General features: G+C 43.4%; 1 protein-coding gene across 2 annotated transcripts in view; it reads left to right on the top strand.

Annotated features, from left to right (window-relative positions):
- Window positions 1–223: 223 nt before the first annotated feature.
- Window positions 224–22158, top strand: part of LOC139409602 (shroom family member 2a) — a 102273-nt gene continuing 80338 nt past the window's right edge. For both annotated transcript variants that reach the window (XM_071155011.1, XM_071155012.1), the window contains exons 1-2: window positions 224–307; window positions 1324–1545. In XM_071155011.1, the coding sequence (XP_071011112.1) occupies window positions 1345–1545 (201 nt within the window). In that variant the 5' untranslated portion in view covers window positions 224–307; window positions 1324–1344. The remainder of the gene's footprint in view (window positions 308–1323; window positions 1546–22158) is intronic.

Below are 22158 nucleotides of genomic sequence, written 5' to 3' on the forward strand. Positions count from 1 at the left end.
GCTATTGCGCTAATGCTAGTTAGTTTTGCGAGCCAATACTATCTCTAACTTCCTTCATACTGGACAGAGACTTAAAATGGTATCCATAAATGCATCTTTCTCTGGGGACGTAGATAAAGGCCTCATTGCCAAAATCCTGAAGTATGCCTTCAACATATCATACTCATTGAAGTGCCTTGGATTTACGTTTACGATGTTATGTCTAGTCTATGACAGCAGGCTGCAGCTGTCCAAATCCCAGGTTGCCGTGTAATCCATTGCATCCACAGGTTAATAAACTAGCATGCTAGCTAGTCTCTTGGAAAAGGTGGGTCGCTTGAAAACGATTTGTTAACTAGATAATTACACGTATGTCCATTAATTGGCAGAAGACAAGTGACGAATATTATGAAGAATGCATAACTTTGAAAGCTGTGCTCATCGACAAAAGCAAACCAGCCCAGGTAGCTAACGTTGGAAACTAAATTTAACACTATCGAGTTTAAACCTCTGCGATTAATTACTCTAGCAAACAGTTCATGCCTGAATGTTTAATTTATTTAAGTCAAGTGTAATGCTTTATTGAATTTATATACCGGTTTCCAGAAAGTCCCAGGTATTTCCATGTGTTTGGAAAAATATCTAATCGACTGCTAGTTTGGAGCTAGCCTAGCAAACATTAACTAGCTTGACGTGCGTGAGACTTCGCGAGTTTGTTGTTTGTGAACAATATGATCTTAGCTGACTAGTTAAATATTACATTAACGTATTTTTAGATAACTAACTAGATACAACTTTGCCTGTTCATGTGATAACTTATTAGAGTGACTCACAAAGCAGGGGTCCTACTCTATTTGGATGAGTTATTTAGCTAATGTTAGTTCAACCCTGTATGCTGACAACATGTTTTAAGTCTCAACTAAGAGCATTACGCCTCATGCCCACCAGATTCATCAAACTGTTTGCGTTCCGGCGGAAGTCCTTCGTTGTCAATGGATCAGTCCGAAACGCTACGCTGGGGATGCCGCACTAGGTTTCGGTGCATTCTGCGTGCCGCATGAGTCAAATATTTTCCACTCCTGCTTTGCTGTATAGAACGGTGGTACAAACGGAAGTACACACACATACTCCAACAAGTTGAAAAGCGACGCAGGTGCATCAACTACAAAAATGTGAGCTAGACATATGGCCAAATAAATCGCAGATGTATCTGGTGGACATCGGGCGTTACAGTCTGGAGTGTGATCAGGAGAAGGCATAGTAAAAATGTTTGTTTTTTTCAGTTATCAAGAAAAAGCTTTATTTTTTTCTGTTATTGAAAACTGACCTCTGTCTTTTATTAAGTGAGGTGTTTTTCTAAGCTCCATGGACACCTTGGATAGTAGGAGTGAGCCCGGGTATTCTGATGGCGATCACAACCATTGGCTGATGGAGAGACCGGAAGACATGGATCAGAGGAGCCGGGAGGGGTGGCGGCTGGTAGATGTCCTGCTCTCCGGGGGTGCTCCATGGGGATTCACACTCAAAGGAGGCAGAGAGCACCGAGAACCACTGCTCATCACAAAGGTAATTCAGGAGACAGTCTGCTCTAATAAAAATACATATTTACTACCATGCAAGAAAGGCCCTCTTCCAAGTCTGAGTTGTGAAATATCAGAGGACATTAATATGGTACACTCTTTACTGTTTTATGTTCCTGATAACTTTGACAAATGTTTCCTGTTGTAGAAGAAAGTGTGCTTGTCTTAACAGGGTTGATGGATTTGCCTGTCAGTCTGAAGGAGTATATTCAGTAGGTCATGTGTACACGAGCCTCTTTGCCCCAGGAGACCTGTACTTGGTCTGTCGCAGCTGAAGGTGACATCCCGTACTCCAAAAACATTTAACAGCCCTCTGTTTGACCCATTTCTGAGAAACTTCCTGTCACCAAAGCCAAATCTATAAACCGTCGTTAGGGGCCATACAATGTGTGAACTATGGTAAAAATACATGTTTAAATCTACATTTTTCTAAGCTCACCACTTAGTTCCCATACGCCCTCGCGAGATTACTGCGTGATCCCAGATGGCAGAGCACCTTTAGGGAGATATGGTTAGAATTCGGTAAACTCTGGAGAAGTTGGATTTAAACATTTATTTTCACACATTGTATGGCCCGTACTGACTGGTAAGACATTCCGGTTTATAGATTTGGCTTTGGTGACAGGAGGTTTCTCAGAAAAGGGTCAAACAGAGGGCTGTTAAATATGTTGTTGGAGTACGGGATGTCACCTTCAGCTGCGACAGACCAAGTACAGGTCTCCTGGAGCAAAGATACTAGTGGAGGTTTGACCTCTCACAGCAGAAAGACTAGTGGAGGTTTGACCTCTCACACAGCAGAAAGACACTAGTGGAGGTTTGACCTCTCACACAGCAGAAAGACACTAGTGGAGGTTTGACCTCTCACACAGCAGAAAGACACTAGTGGAGGTTTGACCTCTCACACAGCAGAAAGACACTAGTGGAGGTTTGACCTCTCACACAGCAGAAAGACACTAGTGGAGGTTTGACCTCTCACACAGCAGAAAGACACTAGTGGAGGTTTGACCTCTCAAACAGCAGAAAGACACTAGTGGAGGTTTGACCTCTCAAACAGCAGAAAGACACTAGTGGAGGCTTGACCTCTCACAGCAGAAAGACTAGTGGAGGCTTGACCTCTCTCAGCAGAAATACTAGTGGAGGCTTGACCTCTCACACAGCAGAAAAACTAGTGGAGGCTTGTACTCTCACACAGCAGAAATACTAGTGGAGGCTTGACCTCTCACACAGCAGAAAGACTAGTGGAGGCTTGACCTCTCACACAGCAGAAAGACTAGTGGAGGCTTGACCTCTCACTCAGCAGAAAGACTAGTGGAGGCTTGACCTCTCACACAGCAGAAAGACTAGTGGAGGCTTGACCTCTCACACAGCAGAAAGACTAGTGGAGGCTTGACCTCTCACACAGCAGAAAGACTAGTGGAGGCTTGACCTCTCACACAGGTTCCTCTAACTGGAACCCTTCCCCCTGTGGCTGAGTCCCAAATGATACTGTACCTTATTCCCTTTATAGTGCACAACTTTTTTACTATTTGGGACGTACCCTCAGTTGCCCCTCACTGGAACCTGCCCCTCGCCCTTCCTGAATCATCACCCCCACCACCCTCCCTCTCACAGATGTTACACATTCCACGTTCCAACCCAGAGAGGCCCGGTACTGTAACTCAGGGCTGTTTTACTGTAACGGGTACTGTAACTCAGGGCTGTTTTACTGTAACGGGTACTGTAACTCGGGGCTGTTGTACTGTAACGGGTACTGTAACTCAGGGCTGTTTTACTGTAACGGGTACTGTAACTCGGGGCTGTTGTACTGTAACGGGTACTGTAACTCGAGGTTGTTGTACTGTAACGGGTACTGTAACTCGGGGCTGTTTTATTGTAACGGGTACTGTAACTCGGGGCTGTTGTACTGTAACTCGGGGCTGTTGTACTGTAACGGGTACTGTAACTCGAGGCTGTTTTACTGTAACGGGTACTGTAACTCGGGGCTGTTTTACTGTAACGGGTACTGTAACTCGGGGCTGTTTTACTGTAACGGGTACTGTAACTCGGGGCTGTTGTACTGTAACTCGGGGCTGTTGTACTGTAACGGGTACTGTAACTCGGGGCTGTTGTACTGTAACGGGTACTGTAACTCGGGGCTGTTTTACTGTAACGGGTACTGTAACTCAGGGCTGTTTTACTGTAACGGGTACTGTAACTCGAGGCTGTTTTACTGTAACGGGTACTGTAACTCGGGGCTGTTTTACTGTAACGGGTACTGTAACTCGGGGCTGTTTTACTGTAACGGGTACTGTAACTCGGCGCTGTTGTACTGTAACTCGGGGCTGTTGTACTGTAACGGGTACTGTAACTCGGGGCTGTTTTACTGTAACGGGTACTGTAACTCGGGGCTGTTTTACTGTAACGGGTACTGTAACTCGGGGCTGTTGTACTGTAATTCGGGGCTGTTGTACTGTAACTCGGGGCTGTTGTACTGTAACTCGGGGCTGTTGTACTGTAACGGTACTGTAACTCGGGGCTGTTGTACTGTAACTCGGGGCTGTTGTACTGTAACTCGGGGCTGTTGGACTGTAACTCGGGGCTGTTGTACTGTAACGGTACTGTAATTCGGGGCTGTTGTACTGTAACTCGGGGCTGTTGTACTGTAACGGTACTGTAACTCGAGGCTGTTGTACTGTAACTCGGGGCTGTTGTACTGTAACTCGGGGCTGTTGTACTGTAACTCGGGGCTGTTGTACTGTAACTTGGGGCTGTTGTACTGTAACGGGTACTGTAACTCGGGGCTGTTGTACTGTAACGGGTACTGTAACTCGGGGCTGTTTTACTGTAACGGGTACTGTAACTCGGGGCTGTTGTACTGTAACGGGTACTGTAACTCGGGGCTGTTGTACTGTAATGGGTACTGTAACTCGGGGCTGTTGTGCTGTAACTCGGGGCTGTTGTGCTGTAACTCGGGGCTGTTGTGCTGTAACTCGGGGCTGTTGTACTGTAACTCGGGGCTGTTGTACTGTAACGGTACTGTAACTCGGGGCTGTTGTACTGTAACGGTACTGTAACTCGGGGCTGTTGTACTGTAACTCGGGGCTGTTGTACTGTAACGGTACTGTAACTCGGGGCTGTTGTGCTGTAACTCGGGGCTGTTGTGCTGTAACTCGGGGCTGTTGTGCTGTAACTCGGGGCTGTTGTGCTGTAACTCGGGGCTGTTGTACTGTAACTCGGGGCTGTTGTACTGTAACGGTACTGTAACTCGGGGCTGTTGTACTGTAACGGTACTGTAACTCGGGGCTGTTGTACTGTAATTCGGGGCTGTTGTACTGTAACTCGGGGCTGTTGTACTGTAACGGTACTGTAACTCGGGGCTGTTGTACTGTAACTCGGGGCTGTTGTGCTGTAACTCGGGGCTGTTGTGCTGTAACTCGGGGCTGTTTTACTGTAACGGGTACTGTAACTCGGGGCTGTTGTACTGTAACGGGTACTGTAACTCGGGGCTGTTGTACTGTAACTTGGGGCTGTTGTGCTGTAACCCGGGGCTGTTGTGCTGTAACCCGGGGCTGTTGTGCTGTAACTCGGGGCTGTTGTGCTGTAACTCGGGGCTGTTGTGCTGTAACTCGGGGCTGTTTTACTGTAACGGTACTGTAACTCGGGGCTGTTGTACTGTAACGGGTACTGTAACTCGGGGCTGTTGTACTGTAACTCGGGGCTGCTGTACTGTAACGGGTACTGTAACTCGGGGCTGTTGTACCGTAACGGGTACTGTAACTCGGGGCTGTTGTACTGTAAAGGGTACTGTACCTCGTGGCTGTTGTACTGTAACGGGTACTGTACCTCGTGGCTGTTGTACTGTAACGGGTACTGTAACTCGGCTGTTGTACTGTAACGGGTACTGTAACTCGGGGCTGTTGTACTGTAACGGGTACTGTAACTCAGGACTGTTGTACTGTAACTCGGGGCTGTTTTACTGTAACGGTTACTGGGGCTCCCGAGTGGCGCAGCGGTCTAAGGCATCTCAGTGCTAGAGGCGTCACTACAGACACCCTAGTTTGATTCCAGGCTGTATCATAACCGGCCGTGATGTGCGCACTCCCTCAAATCTTTTGGAGAAAATATAATTTCTATTTTATTCAGCTTTGATCAACTATATTCTTCATACTATAAAATATTTCCACTGAATTCTAATCAAATCTTGTCTGCTAAATGAACAAGTGTAGCCCACAGCCATATGGCATAACCAGATCAGGACCTAACATGAGGACAACTCGGAGTATGCTATTCTGTTCTTCTGAAATAAACTACATTTTCTTCATATTATGTTTCTTTAGACCTGTCTAAAATCGATAATGGATTTATTGTGATGGTGTAGGTAGACTATATTACATGGATTTATTGTGATGGTGTAGGTAGACTATATTACATGGATTTATTGTGATGGTGTAGGTAGACTATATTACATGCATTTATTGTGATGGTGTAGACTATATTACATGGATTTATTGTTATGGTGTAGGTAGACTATATTACATGGATTTATTGTGATGGTGTAGACTATATTACATGGATTTATTGTGATGGTGTAGGTAGACTATATTACATGGATTTATTGTGATGGTGTAGGTAGACTATATTACATGGATTTATTGTGATGGTGTAGGTAGACTATATTACATGGAATTATTGTGATGGTGTAGGTAGACTATATTACATGGATTTATTGTGATGGTGTAGGTAGACTATATTACATGGATTTATTGTGATGGTGTAGGTAGACTATATTACATGGATTTATTGTGATGGTGTAGACTATATTACATGGATTTATTGTGATGGTGTAGACTATATTACATGGATTTATTGTGATGGTGTAGACTATATTACATGGATTTATTGTGATGGTGTAGACTATATTACATGGATTTATTAGTCTTTTTAAAATGTAGATGTTATAAAGGTCTGCATCAGTGGCTTGTAGGCGGAAGCCAGGAGATGCTAAATGTGTTTATGTTAATTTTGGTCAATTACCGTGAGCCCGACAGTTATTTGCTTGACAATCACCGGCTGACGAAATGTTGTGACCTCCACAGCCTTAGTAGCTACTTTAAGTAAATTCCTGCAGTCAACTTGTAGAATATGTTAGGAGATAAAGCAGATTGCTTTCTTCATTTAACCTGTCACATTATAATGCATTCTGAAGCTTACCATAGTTCATCAGGAAAGTTGAGCCAGTCACGTGTTTGTTTGTAAATTACACAACAGGAGAAAGAGGGAGGAGATGAGTCTAGCTGTGTATTAAGTTTAACATGCTAGTTATCTCAGTAAGTGGCTGAACTAATAAGGAGATGGGGCATCATATAGTGTTAGCTTTCTGCCATGTTTGAGAAGTCAAAGCGCTTTGGATGAGTTAGCAGCAGTGTTGGCTGTATAGATATCTTGACTTCCTCTTCTCTGAGCAGAGCAGGCCCTAGCTGCTCCAGAGACACTGCTCTTCTCTGAGCAGAGCAGGCCCTAGCTGTTCTTCTCTGAGCAGAGCAGGCCCTAGCTGTTCTTCTCTGAGCAGAGCAGGCCCTAGCTGCTCTTCTCTGAGCAGGCCCTAGCTGCTCCAGAGACATGGCTCTTCTTCCATCAGAGAAGCATGTTTTAAATCCTTGTTCATTTGCACGATGTCTCTCGTTCACATTCACTTTTTAATGTCCAAACTCCCTGGTATGTAAGGGAACTCCCCCTGAAATTGACAAAAATGAATGGGAAGTCATTGGCATTGGGCAAACCATATACACGGTGTCCAATACCACCCAATTCGGCGTTGATTCGTGTAAAGTTGATTGCAAATGCCATATGGCAAATGCCAGGTGTAACACTTTGAAAATCCAACAGGTGGCGAGTGCGCTCCACCGTGGTTTTTCATATTGCAAATGCAACCCAAGTCAACATCCAAAAGCAAAATTTTGAAAAAGTGATTTTTTTTCTCCATAACCTAGCAACCCCTTAAAATGCTTTCTGGACCGTTTTTCGAAATTCTTTAGATTTTTGTGTCAATTACACATGTATAAGAACTGTATCAACATACTTTAGTCATATTTTATTATCATAATTTTTTTTTTAACTTGTGCATAAGGCATATTTTTTTGTCCATTTGCAATATGATTTCATAGGAAGTCAAAAGTCACTCTTTTTGGGGCCAAATGCCATAAGAAATTTGACATGCTCAAAAATGCTGCAGAAATGCAAAATTGACTGGCCTGATGAACACAGGATGGCCGGGCAGTGATAGTTGTTCCTTTCCATCGCTCGTTGTGTTGATTTCATCATGTCCATTTTGTGATGTTTTTTTCACTATAGAATCATATTGCAAATGCACGTGCATTTGCAATATGTTTCAATGGGCATTTACCATCACGAATTTGGCATGCTCAAAAATTCTGCAGGAATGCAAAATTGAATGGCCCGATGAACTCGGGATGGCTGGGCAGTGATAGTTGTTCCTTTCCATCACTCGTTGTGTTGATTTCATCATGTCCATTTGTTTATGTTTTCTCACTTTTGCAAAGTCACTGTGCATTTGCAATATGGTTCAATGGGCATGTACCATCACGAATTTGTCATGCTATGAAAATCCTGCAGGAATGCGAAATTGATTGGCCCGGGATGGCTGGGCAGTGATTCTGGTTCCTCTCAATCGCTCGTTAGGGTTGATTTCAGAATGTCACTTTGGTGATGGTACCTCACTGTTTAAACATATTGCAAATGGACAAGAGTCACCAGCAAGTCACCGTCCATCAGTCAATTAGATATCATTCTGACACCAAACTGATACAAACTGACACCAAACCCACTTTTTCCAACTCGTTTAGTAGCCAACTATCACATACTTCAGAGCTGGCCCAAAATTCACAACGCCTTCTGTTCAAATCATAATAAAAACGTAAAACACGTAGTTACGTTCCAGCTGCGGGTCCAGTTCAGATGTCATGTGTAGGCCTAGCTGAGGCGTCCCCGAATCCCAAGTTTCGGCTCGATAGGTCATTTGGTGTCCGAGCAAGACCCTAATTGGTGCTGAAAATCCACTTTTTTCCATGACTTGCTACGGGGTCCTTGAATGAGCTATCGGACAGAAACGTTGTGGTCCGTCTATATGGGCTGAGACGGTCGCAATGCACCTAGTCTAGCGACTCTGGGACATTTCTAAATGTCGTCATTTTCGTGATGCAAAAATGAATTGAAGTCATTGCAAATGTACGAGGCTGTTTCTCGGTCCGAGAAAGAGCCACGTAGAGCCACGTAACTCACCACGCACTATCGACCTGAGGTCTAGAACAGGATTCTAACGTTTCTCTAGGTCTGACGGTTCTTTAAAATTTCCAACAAGGTTAACTAATGCAGGCAGTGTATGTCTCTACGCACCCCAATGTGTCCCTCCTTCCAAGCTGTGTGTGTGTGTGATTTAGTTTTCCTTTGAAATTTTATGGGACAAATGACTGATTTACAGTTCATGGGGGTTGCCTAATCACACACAAGAAGTTTTGGAAAGATCTGACTTTTTTAACCCCTCGAAACAGCCCCTGAGACGGTTGATACAGGAAGCTATAAGTCAACACATATCCTCATTGGGGTATGCTTTTACAGAATCCTGAGTTTGAGTCTTTACGTTAAGAACTGACTGATTTACACAGGGTTGAATGCACTATGTCTATCAAACTGCAGGCAGGGTATGGATATACACTTTTAGGGTGATTTTTAACCACTTCCGGTTGGTCCAGGAAGCTTAGAATCAACACAGGTAGACCTCATAGTGGCCTGATGGACTGTCATCGAAGGTTCATAAGGCATTCATAACCCACATAGGCCTCGGGTTGAAATTAGGGGTGCAGGCAATGTATTCCTATGGGGAGAGAAGTCATTGTAATCTGTGAGATCAAAAAACCCTGTTTTTCTGTTAAGGGTTAATGCCACACGGTCAAGGCTTGCACGGATCGGGAGGACCATAGGAACGTACCTGAGGTCGAATTGTGCTTCTCACCCTAACGGTTCTTTCACTGTCACCCAAAAGCAAATGACGTTGTGGGGCAGGCTTCATTTTGGGCCTACTTTTCTAATGGTCGCTGCGCTTAGACCGATCGAGCTACAGTCAAGCGGGATATCTCGTTGAACTCGGCACGGCATAGGGATTATGGTAATGCCATTGCCTGCTCTCTGTGTCTTTAAGCACCGCACTTTGTCACTCCATCCTTGCTGTGTGTGTGTGTGAGAGCTTTTCTTTGACATCTGTTGGGAGAAATTACTGATTTACAGTTCAGGAGGGTTACCTAGTCACACATATGAAGTTTTGGAAAGATGTGACTTTTTTAACCCTTCAAAACAGACAGTGTGACCCAATTAAAGGCACTTCCGGTTTGCACAGTAAGCTATAGGTAAACACATGTCTTGACTGAGGTAGCCTCTTACAGAATCCTGAGTTTTAAGTCTTTATGTTAAGAATTGACTGATCTACACAAGGTTGAATGCAGTGATTTTCATAATGACAGGTTATGTGTTTCAAAACACTTTTAGGGTGATTTGAACCACTTCCGGTTGCTTCAGGAAGCTTAGAATTGACACAGGTAGACCTCAGTGGTCTGATGGACTGTCATAGAAGACAGTGTCATAAGGCATTCATAACCCACATAGGCTTCAGGTTGAAGGTTAGGCTTGCACAGATCGGGAGGACCTCAGGATTGTACCGGAGGTCGAATTGTGCTTCTCACCCTAACGGTTCTCTCACTGTCACCCAAAAGCAAATGACATTTAGGGCCAGGCTTCATTTTGGGCCTACTTTTTTTCACGGTCGCTGCACTCAGAGCGAGCTACGGTCAAGCGGGGCGTCTCGTTGAACTCGGCACAGTCTGGAGACTATGGTGATGCCATTTTTTGTGTTGATTTCAGAATGCCATTTTGGTGATGGTCCCTCTCCGTTTAAACATATTGCAAATGTACAAAAGTCAACTAGCAAGTCAGTGTCCATCAGAGCGAGCTACGGTCAAGCGGGCATCTCGTTGAACTCGACACGGCCTAGAGAATATGGAAATGCCATTGCAGGCTCTGTGTGTCTTTTAAGCACCGCACTTTGTCACTCCATCCTTGGTGTGTGTGTGTGTGTGTGTGTGTGTGTGTGAGAGAGAGCTTTTCTTTGACATCTGTTGGGAGAAATTACTGACTTACAGTTCATGGGGGTTGCCTAATCACACATATGAAGTTTTGAAAAGATCTGACCTTTTTAACCCTTGGAAACAGCCACTATGACACCATTTAAGGCACTTCCGGTTGGCACAGGAAGCTATAAATAAACTCATATCCTGATTGGGGTATGCCTTTACAGAATTATGAGTTATAAGTCTTTAAGTTAAGAACTGAGTTATTTACGGAGGGTTTAGTGAGTGTGTGTTATTTCAGAAAATCACAGAAATCTCGCAGTGCTCCGCAGCACACTTTAAAAAGATTCGTATGAACACCCTGCAACTGGATCTGTAACTGTTTTTTTTTTAAAAAACACCTATTTTTGAACATCACCAATTTGTCATTGTACGATTTATCTTAAATGACGATAGATAAATGGCTGGTTCTTTTTTTTATTGACACCGGAGGCTCCTTGACTTTGACGTGAAGCGGAAAAATAATTTCTCTATTTTCATTTTGGACCTTTAATCCCAGAAAAATGGCCATAACTCAAAAACCGTTGAGGCCTAGACGCCATCTTGTTCGGGGCCAACTGCCCATTATGCCAAACCTACGCTCACCAAGTTTCGGCTTCGAAATATTTTCAGTTTTGGAGATAAGGCCCCGTCGTGATTCGTGATGTTTTGTACATTTGCAATATGATTGCTTATGCCCTCTTGTGGGATTTACCGGGACAGCGAAAAAATTACCAAAATTTGATTATTTTATAAAACGGAAACCGAATGTCCGAGAAAGTTAGTTTGATGACTTCCCGGTAGGTCCGGCCCTGCCGCTCGGCCCGACGACGTCCGCAAATTTTAGAAACGTTTTCGGACGTCTAGTAAGGGACCGTACATTTGCAATATGGACTTTCTCACTAACCATACGGCAAATGTCAAAATGTTCCCTTAACTTCTTGAGAATACTTGACACGCAGACGTCCCAAGTATGCCCCTGGAAATGCAAATGCGCTACGCTAAATGCTAAATGTACTCGTTACAACTCAATCTTTGATCAAAATTCACAAGCAGGGTATTGAATTAAAGCTACACTCGTTGTGAACCTAGCCAGCAAGTCAGATTTTTAAAATGCTTTTCGGCGAAAGCATCAGAAGCTATTATCTGATAGCATGCACCCCCCAAAATGCCAGCTCGACACGTAAACAACAGATTTTGCGATAGCCGGCGCTACCCAAAACGCAGAAATAAAATATAAAACATTCATTACCTTAGACGAGCTTCTTTCTTGGCACTCCTATATGCCCCATAAACATCACTATTGGGTCTTTTTTTCGTTTAAATCGGTCCATATATACCCAAAATAGCTTTGTATGGAGGTTGTGTCATTCAGAAAAAATCATCGTTTTTAAACGCTGCGTAATTTTTTTAAATTAAAAAAGTCGACGATAAACTTTCACAAAACACTTCGAAATCCTTTTGTAATCCAACTTTAGGTATTAGTAAACGTTTATAATCTATCAAAATGATTACAGGGCGATGTCTCTTCAATAGGTCCTCACTTCAAAAACAATGCCATCTGATCTCTCCTTAAACTGCATCCGGGTGAAGACTGGGAAACTGGAGGTCAGACAGATGTATTTTCCAACAATTAATTCAATTGAAAATTAGTACAATGGCGCCATCGTGCGGAATTTGTATGAGGTGCAGGCAGATTCCCATTAAATTCTGTTCTCTTTTAACAACTGGTGGAAGTGACTTATGGAAATTATTTTTTGCTTTCAGAGAGCAGTTTTTCTTGCGTTTTTCAATGAAACACACGATCTGTTATAGTCACAGCCGTGATTTAACCAGTTTTATAAACTTCAGAGTGTTTTCTATCCACACATACTAATCATATGCATATACTATATTCCTGGCATGAGTAGCAGGACGCTGAAAAGTTGCGCGATTTTTAACAGAATTTTCAAAAAAGGTGGGGGTAGAAGTAAGAGGTTTTTAAGGTATGGAAATGACATTTGGTGGCTACGACCTACAAAGCCTTCAGAAAATATTCATACCCTTTGACCTATTCAACATTTTGTTAGTCTGATTTTTTTTAAACTGATGAAATAGATTATTTCTCACCCATCGACACACAATACCCCATAATGACAAAGTCAAAGCTTGTTCTTATACATTTTTAGAAAATTTATTTAAAATGAAATACAGGTCTTATTTACGTAAGTATCCACACCCCGGAGTCGATACATGTTAGAATCAGCCACTACAGCTACCCACCACTGTGGGTCTTTCTGGGTAAGTCTCTAAAAGTCTCTAAAAGCTTTCCACACCTGGCTTGTACAATATTTCCACTTCTTCAATCTCGTCAAGTTGGTTGTTGATCATTGCCAGACAGACATTTTCAAGTCTTGCCGTAGATTTAAGTGAACTGTACCTGAGCCACTCGGGAACATTCAATGTTGTCCTGGTAAGTAACTCCAGTGTATATTTGGCCGTGTGTTTTAGGTTATCGTCCTGCTGAAAGGTGAATTTGTCTCCCAGTGTTTGTTGGAAAGCAGAACCAGGATTGTTTATTTTTATGCAAAAAAAACTCCTTAGGTATGAAGATAACTTGGCACACCTGTATTTAGGGAGTTTCTCCCATTCTTCTCTGCAGATCCTCTCAAGCTCTGTCCGGTTAGATGGGGAGCTTCACTGCACAGCTATTTTCAAGTCTCTCCAGAGATGTTAGATCAGGTTCAAGACCGGGCTCTGGCCGGGCCTCTCAAGGACATTCAGAAACTTGTCCCAAAGCCACTCCTGTGTTGTCTTGGCTGTGTCCTTAGGGTCGTTGTCCTGTTGGAAGGTGAACCTTCGCCCCAGTCTGAGGTCCTGGGCACTCTGGAACAGGTTTTCATCAAGGATCTCTGTACTTTGCTCCGTTCATCTTTCTCTCAATCCTAACTAGTCTCCCAGTCCCTGCCACTGAAAAACATCCCCACAGCATGATGCTGCCACCACCATGATTCACTGTAGTGATTGTGCCAGGTATCCTCCAGATGTGATACTTGGCATTCAGGCCAAAGAGATCAATATTTGTTTCATCAGACCAGAGAATCTTGTAAATAAGAATTTGTTCTTAACTGACTTGCCTAGAAGTGATTTTACTAAGCCTGTTTTTGCTTTGTCATTATGGGGTATTGTGTGAAGATTGAGGAAATACATGTTAGAAGAAGGCTGTAACGTAACAAAATGTGGAAAAAGTCAAGGGGTCTGAATACTTTCCGAATATACTGTAGATACCGTCCACTCCGATTGTTGTTGTTGCCCTAATTACACAAATAAGCAACAAACAAAAAAAGATGTGCGTGCTGGTTTCTAAAACAAGAAATGTATTACTAGTAAGAAGTAATGTGGTATATTGCTCATTTTAATATTCTGTGACCTTAGTATTTTAAATAATCAGAATTTTTAGCTGCCCCTTTAAGGTTACCTTGGTAACAGGGCCACTGGAGTCATCACAGTACATAAAGGCCCATGTCTCTTGCTTGCAGTGGGAGTTAACTCAAACATTATAAACCTAGCGTGTGAACAAGTATAACTAGCCAAGAAAAGAGGACAAAGTCTCACTTTAGCAGACTTTAGAATAAATAACTTTTTTTCCCTGTTCCCATTGCTTCTAAATACAAATCTTTCAGTGCTCACAGCCCCCCAGAAAGGCAGTGTTGCTATGCGAGGTGGGATAGCTATAATGTTAGGATTCCGTTTATGCGTTACCAGATATGAAACAAAATAGCAGAAATACTTTGAAAACCGCTACTACAGCATTTATTTAGCTATAAAATCACAACTCTCACTTGTGCCCATACTTGACTATTTGTGTTAAATGCCCACACTGTAGAGCCCGGAGTGTTACCACGCACCAACGTGGCTGGTGAATCAGACATTGTTACCCGTTTGACAGGTGGAGGCCCTGCTCCTCAATTTATTTAGGTGTGCCATAACAAGTGACACAATCTCAATTAAAAATTCAGGCTGTAACACAACAAAACAAAATGTCTCAAAAGTAAAGGGTTGTGAATACTTCCTGACGGAACTGTGTGGAAGGTTAGTTTAATTGGGAGATGCGCCATCATAGTACCAAGGGCAATTTTAAACTAAGTCCATCTGGCCATAGACAATCATACAGAATCATTCTAAAAATCCCACTAACTTGTTTGTTAGCTCAAGCTGCAGGTTAATGATTAACCAGCAAGGTCTTCACTGGACAGTTAGTTCCAGGGGGTATGACAGCAGGCAGCTCCTGTAGTCTGGTTGCTGTGAATCTCTTCTACTTTGTGTAGCATTCTGTGTTGACCCAAACAGGTGTAAAGTTCAGCAGCTCACCTCAGCATGCAGAGCTCACAGTGCTTAGTGCTGCACAGTGGGCTCAGTCCCAACACACCACAGTAGCTCAAAGCACCTTTCTTCACTCCCTAAGGTTAGGGACGTGATCCACACCAGCAGAATTCCTGGGAAGCTTATGGTCAGGTGGGTCCGGCTGCTGACTGATTAGTTTAAGCCACCAACCAAGCGTAGCGTTCTGGACTGAAGTTGGCTCTAGTTGTCTTGGCAGGAGTTCAGTGGCTTTGTCACAGAGTTCTAGAACAGCCAGCAGTGCCCTAGTATATGCTTGGGCAGTATACCGTGTATAACAGGGTATTTTGAAATGCCCATGATTTTAAATGCCTCTTTTTATTTGTGTGTGGTGCACCCTAAAGTTTGCAGGGGTGCATGCTACGCCACAACTATATTATCTCCAGCGCAGGGATCCAGCTATGCATTTGATCTTGACATCTAGCCAGTTAACAAACCAATCTTCTTGGTTACAGAAGAGACAATCAATCCCTTCCTGGATAAAGATCCCTGATGCCTAAATTTGTTTTGTGCATCAAAAATATTTTGTTTGGAATGAAATGGCGCCCCTTGTGTGCACTGCCGGTAATACTGTATACCCCAGTATTGTAGAGGAATGGTATGAAGGTATGGAAAGCTGGAGATTGCCCAATCCTACTCTAGGGTTCTTGAACAGCCAGCCAGCGCTCCAGGGGACCAGCAGAGAACCTGGCCGTCACACCTCAACGACTAACTGCCTGGTGAGAGGATGTTAATGGGACTCTGACTATCAAAGTAGAATATAAATGCAACATGTGAAGTGTTGGTTTCATGAGCTGAAATAAAAGATCCCAGAAATGTTCCAAAAAGCGCATTTCTTTCAAATTTTGTGCACAAATTAGTGTACTTCCCTGTAAGTGAGCGTTTCTCATTTGCCAAGATAATCCATCCACCTGCTGGGGACAATAAAAGGCCACTCTAAAATGTGCAGTTTTGTCACACAACACAATGCCACTGTATCAAGTTGAGGGAGCGTGCAATTGGCATACTGACTGTAGGAATGCCTACCTGAGCTGTTGCCAGAGAATTGAATGTTCATTTCTCTACCATAAGCCACCTGCTATGTCATTTTAGAGAATTTGGCAATATGTCCAACCGGCCTCAACCGCAGACCAGGTGTAACCATGCCAGCTCAGGACTGCCACATCCGGCTTCTTCACCTGCGGGATCGTCTGAGACCAGGCACCCGGACAGCTGATGAAACTGAGGAGTATTTCTGTCTGTCATAAACCCCTTTTTGTGGAGAAAAACTCATTCTGATTGGCTGGGCATGGCTAACAAGTGGGTGGGCCTATGTCCTCCATGGCCCATCCATGGCTGCGCTCCTGCCCAGTCCATATATTAGGGACTAATGAGTTTATTTAAATTGACTGATTTCCTTATGAACTGTAACTCTGTAGAATCTTTGAAATGGTTGAATGTTGCGTTTTTGTTTTTTTGTTCAGTAAAGTTAGTTTGCTACAACTGTCTGCTGCTAGTGAAGGCACACAGAGATTCTCATACCTAAACCGAGACACTGGGTGTGTTCCAAAATGCATACTGATGTTCTATCTGGAGCGTATAGCGAGTACGGAAGTCAACAATTTTAATTTTTAACATTTAGTTTCATAAGAATTCTGAATTCCAATGTTGAGTCACTGCTGTTTATCAGCCTGCTAGCCAAGCTAAGTTAGCTCATTGAACACGATGGCTAGCTAGCAGGCGATCTCGTTCTGGGTATCAGCCCGCTAGCCAAGCTAAGTTAGCTCATTGAACACAATGGCTGGCGATCTCTTCCTGGTTATCGGCTGTTTAAGGATGAACAACTAAAGGAACTAATAGTAAAAGTCAATTCTGAAGACCTGGACAGTTTAAAATATATATCCTGAATTTGCTTGCCAGCTAATGACAAATGTAGCAAAGAGTTTTTTCAATTTGTTTTCCGGGACAGATAGCAACTGATGCGTTCATTTCACTCCATGGCATTGGCTTGATAGGACAATTATCGTGCCGGACTGATTTGGAAGCAAACATTTTTATTTATTTATTAAAATTTTACCCCCTTTTTCTCCCCAATTTTGTGGTATCCAATTGTTAGTATTTACTATCTTGTCTCATCGCTACAACTCCCGTACGGGCTCGGGAGAGACGAAGGTCGAAAGCCATGCGTCCTCCGAAACACAACCCAACCAAGCCGCACTGCTCTAAACACAGCGCACATCCAACCCGGAAGCCAGCCGCACTAATGTGTCGCACTAATGTGCCTCCACCCGGGAGGCCCCGGAGGCAAACATTTTAAGATCTGATTTTTAAAAGGTAGGAAATTCAGCTAGCTGTGTTAAATCTAGGCTTGTTCGCCAGCCAAGTTGTGTGTACGTTCATACACGATCAGTCAATACATGTCTGTTTACCTAACGTTATCTAACTTTCTTCTTGTCACTTCCCCTCCCCTCATGTTTTACCATTGCACATAAAGAATATGTTTTGAATAATGAAATTATCAATTAAGTCTGACAACTTGATTCAGCCTATGAATATGTATAACTGTTTACAAAACCATTGCACATTAACAAAAGTAGTTGTTCTCAGCGGCTTGAACCAGCACTGGCATTAGAGCAGTGAGGTTAACTTCACCACAACTTCACCACAGAACCACAGATTTGTACCTTGTCAGCTCGGGGATTCGATCTTGCAACCTTTCGGCTACTAGTCCAACGCTCTAACCACTAGGCTACCCTGCCGCCAAATATCCCATTCATATCCAATTCCCATATGCATTGCAGTGTTTTAAATGCCAAATTCTCTAACATTGAAAGTTCATGGGATAGGGTGTATGAGGCCCTGTGGTCTCATCAAACACCATCACCACTTTCCACTCCAACACATCACTACTCTTGCGTTCTACCTTGGCTCTCCTTTATGCTTTCTTTGCTAGACCCTCCACTGCTTTCTGTATCATGATCGCTCTTCTTCGGTCCTTGACCCTCATCCTCACGCTCCATACCATCAGAACTGACACCCATATTGTTCGCATTCCTGTACAGCTGTTTCTTCAACTTTTTCTCAATTTAGTCCTCACTCCTCACCGCTATTTCCGACCTCCAACCCTCTCTCGCTCAGCTAGCGTTATTCCTGGTCTTTTCTTCTACAAAAACTTTGTCTTTCCTTGTTTACTAACTGTAGGTGTCATTCAATCGAGTGTTCTCCGGCTACTTGTGTTCCTAGTCCACAGGTTTATGGTAGAGAAATTAACATTAAATTCTCTGGCAACAGCTGTAGTCTGCATGTCAAGTTGCGGGAGCGTACAATTGGCATCTGTGGCGTTGTTTTGTGACACAACTGCACATTGTAGAGTGTCCTTTCATTGTCCCCAGCACAAGGTGCACCTGTGTAATGCGCATGCCGTTTAATCAGCTTCTTGGTACCTGTTACCTTGGCAAACAGGGATGTAACCTAATTTGTGCACAACATTTGAGTGACATGAGCTTGTTGTGGGTATGGAACACATCTGAAATGAGCTTGGTGTGGGTATGGAACACATCTGAAATGAGCTTGGTGTGGGTATGGAACACATCTGAAATGAGCTTGGTGTGGGTATGGAACACATCTGAAATGAGCTTGGTGTGGGTATGGAACACATCTGAAATGAGCTTGGTGTGGGTATGGAACACATCTGAAATGAGCTTGTTGTGGGTATGGAACACATCTGAAATGAGCTTGGTGTGGGTATGGAACACATCTGAAATGAGCTTGGTGTGGGTATGGAACACATCTGAAATGAGCTTGGTGTGGGTATAGAACACATCTGAAATGAGCTTGGTGTGGGTATAGAACACATCTGAAATGAGCTTGGTGTGGGTATGGAACACATCTGAAATGAGCTTGGTGTGGGTATGGAACACATCTGAAATGAGCTTGGTGTGGGTATGGAACACATCTGAAATGAGCTTGGTGTGGGTATGGAACACATTTGGTATCTTCTGTTACAGGAGCTACACTACATATTGCCTTTATTTTTGGTCCAGTATATTTTAACATACATTGGTTAAATGGAATTGAGCAATATACCCCATTACTTCTTTCTAGTGATTGACGTAAAAATATTTTGGGTGGCTGGTAGGTTTTTAAAATCTAACTACCACAGTAGCTGGTGGACAATAATACAAAAATTAAAAAAAATAAATAATAAAAAAAAACATTAAAAAAAATATTATAAAAATGAAGGTCCTACCCGGATTGTGAATACTCCGATTAGTATTATAGTTTGAATAACTATTTTCCCCTAATTAATCCTGTTTACATGGATACATCTGAAATCAGACAACCTAATGGGATTAAACGTTATATCAAAGTGGCCATATTATTTTTAGTTTGTCATACAGTGGGGCAAAAAAGTATTTAGTCAGCCACCAATTGTGCAAGTTCTTCCACTTAAAAATATGAGAGGCCTGTAATTTTCAACTATGACAGACAAAATTAGAAAAAAAATCCAGATAATCACACTGTAGGATTTTTAATGAATTTATTTGCAAATTATGGTGGAAAATAAGTATTTGGTCACCTACAAACAAGCAGGAGTTCTGGCTCTCAAAGACCTGTAACTTCATCTTTAAGACGCTCCTCTGTCCTCCACTCGTTACCTGTATTAATGGCACCTGTTTAGTGGTCAAATAATAATCACAGTGGTTGTAGAGGGTGCAACAGGTCAGCACCTCAGGAGTAAATGTCAGTCGGCTTTTCATAGCTGATCATTCAGAGTTAGAGACAGCAGGTGTGGTAGAGAGAGAGTTGAAAACAGCAGGTCTGGGACAGGTAGCACGTCCAGTGAACAGGTCAGGGTTCCATAGCCGCAGGCAGAACAGTTGAAACTGGAGCAGCAGCATGACCAGGTGGACTGAGGACAACAAGGAGTCATCATGCCAGGTAGTCCTGAGGCATGGTCCTAGGGCTCAGGTGCTCTGAGAGGAGAGAGCGAGAGAATATTAGAGGGGCATAAACTATTGCAGCATAATTACTGGAGGCTGAGACCGTTGCCCTGGTCAGTCTGTCATCAGGGGCTTCTTGTTATGATAACCTACATTCTCTGAATTACTAAAACATGTTCTTGTTGAGTATGGGATTCTGAAATGACTGGTGTAGTATTTTGGAATGTGTTTACATTAGTTGTATTTGTTTACTTTGTGTGAAGTACAGATCAATCCCTTGGAACTCTTATTTGTTCCGTCACTGTGCTGAGGAACACAGAGAGCAGAGCTGACATTAGCCTCTGATAGTTATTTTATCACCATATTTCTTCTTGAATGCGTAAGTTAAAGCGCACAGAGGACCAGCAGATTGAAGATTGCAATATAGCATTGTTTCAACCAGACTGCCAGTCAGAGGGCAGCGTTGTTTCTACCAGACAGCCAGTCAGAGAGCAGCGTTGTTTCTACCAGACAGCCAGTCAGAGAGCAGCGTTGTTTCTACCAGACAGCCGGTTAGAGAGCAGCGTTGTTTCTACCAGACAGCCGGTCAGGGAGCAGCGTTGTTTCTACCAGACAGCCGGTCAGGGAGCAGCGTTGTTTCTACCAGACAGCCGGTCAGGGAGCAGCGTTGTTTCTACCAGACAGCCAGTCAGAGGGCAGCGTTGTTTCTACCAGACAGCCGGTCAGAGGGCAGCGTTGTTTCTACCAGACAGCCGGTCAGGGAGCAGCGTTGTTTCTACCAGACAGCCGGTCAGGGAGCAGCGTTGTTTCTACCAGACAGCCGGTCAGGGAGCAGCGTTGTTTCTACCAGACAGCCGGTCAGGGAGCAGCGTTGTTTCTACCAGACAGCCGGTCAGGGAGCAGCGTTGTTTCTACCAGACAGCCGGTCAGGGAGCAGCGTTGTTTCTACCAGACAGCCAGTCAGAGGGCAGCGTTGTTTCAACCTGAAAAATTATGTTTTTATTTTTTTGTTTTGTGACCAACTTTTTATTTTTCAGAGGGGGTACAAACATAAACCATGCTTCCCAACCCACATAACCCCCCCACCTCCCTGACCCTAGGTTGCTTATCAGTCATTTTAAATATTCTGCTTCTAATTAAAATTCTTAACATTCCTCCTATACCGTTAAGTTTTGCCAAAGGTCTTGGTGGACTTCTCAATGAAGCTACATAATCCTGTTCTATGAGGCAGCACCTCTTACACAGGCAGCTGTGGATTTTCATTCTTTAAAATGCTCTGCTGCCAGTGGAAGTCTATAGCTCTGCTGCCAGTGGAAGTCTATAGCTCTGCTGCCAGTGGAAGTCTATAGCTCTGCTGCCAGTGGAAGTCTATAGCTCTACTGCCAGTGGAAGTCTATAGCTCTGCTGCCAGTGGAAGTCTATAGCTCTGCTGCCAGTGGAAGTCTATAGCTCTGCTGCCAGTGGAAGTCTATAGCTCTGCTGCCAGTGGAAGTCTATAGCTCTGCTGCCAGTGGAAGTCTATAGCTCTGCTGCCAGTGGAAGTCTATAGCTCTGCTGCCAGTGGAAGTCTATAGCTAAATGCTGGAACTCAACATCCTGTCGAGGCATGTTACATGTTCTGAACAATCACCCACACTTATATATCAGGTTCTGCTCATTAACAGAACAGACAAAAGATGGCACCGAAGAACAAGGCTGATGTTTTACATTCTCCCAACCAATTGTGCAATTTTTTAAAACTTTTTTTTTCTCGTTTTGTGTAACTTGTTCTTTAACTTATTTTGTACATAATGTTGCTGCTACCGTCTCCTATGACCAAGAATAACTTCTGGGCATCAGAAAAGTGATTACTCACCACGGACTGGAAGAAACTTTATCCTCTAACGAGTTCAACGAGAAGGATATCCTGATTTCACTGGAACAGGCCCAGATCCACTCCTTCTGTGTGAAGAAAAGACGCCGGAAAAGGGCGTCCAGGCCTTCCATTTTCCTTGCTAACGTGCAATCGTTAGAAAATTAAATTTATGACAAATTATTAAGATTATCATACCAACTGGACATTTAAACTGTAACATCTTATGTTTCACCGAGGCGTGGCTGAATGAAGAAACGGACAATATAGAGCTAGTGGGATTTTCAATG

This window comes from Oncorhynchus clarkii, chromosome 5, assembly GCF_045791955.1.
Source record: "Oncorhynchus clarkii lewisi isolate Uvic-CL-2024 chromosome 5, UVic_Ocla_1.0, whole genome shotgun sequence".
NCBI classification, from domain to species: domain Eukaryota; kingdom Metazoa; phylum Chordata; class Actinopteri; order Salmoniformes; family Salmonidae; genus Oncorhynchus; species Oncorhynchus clarkii.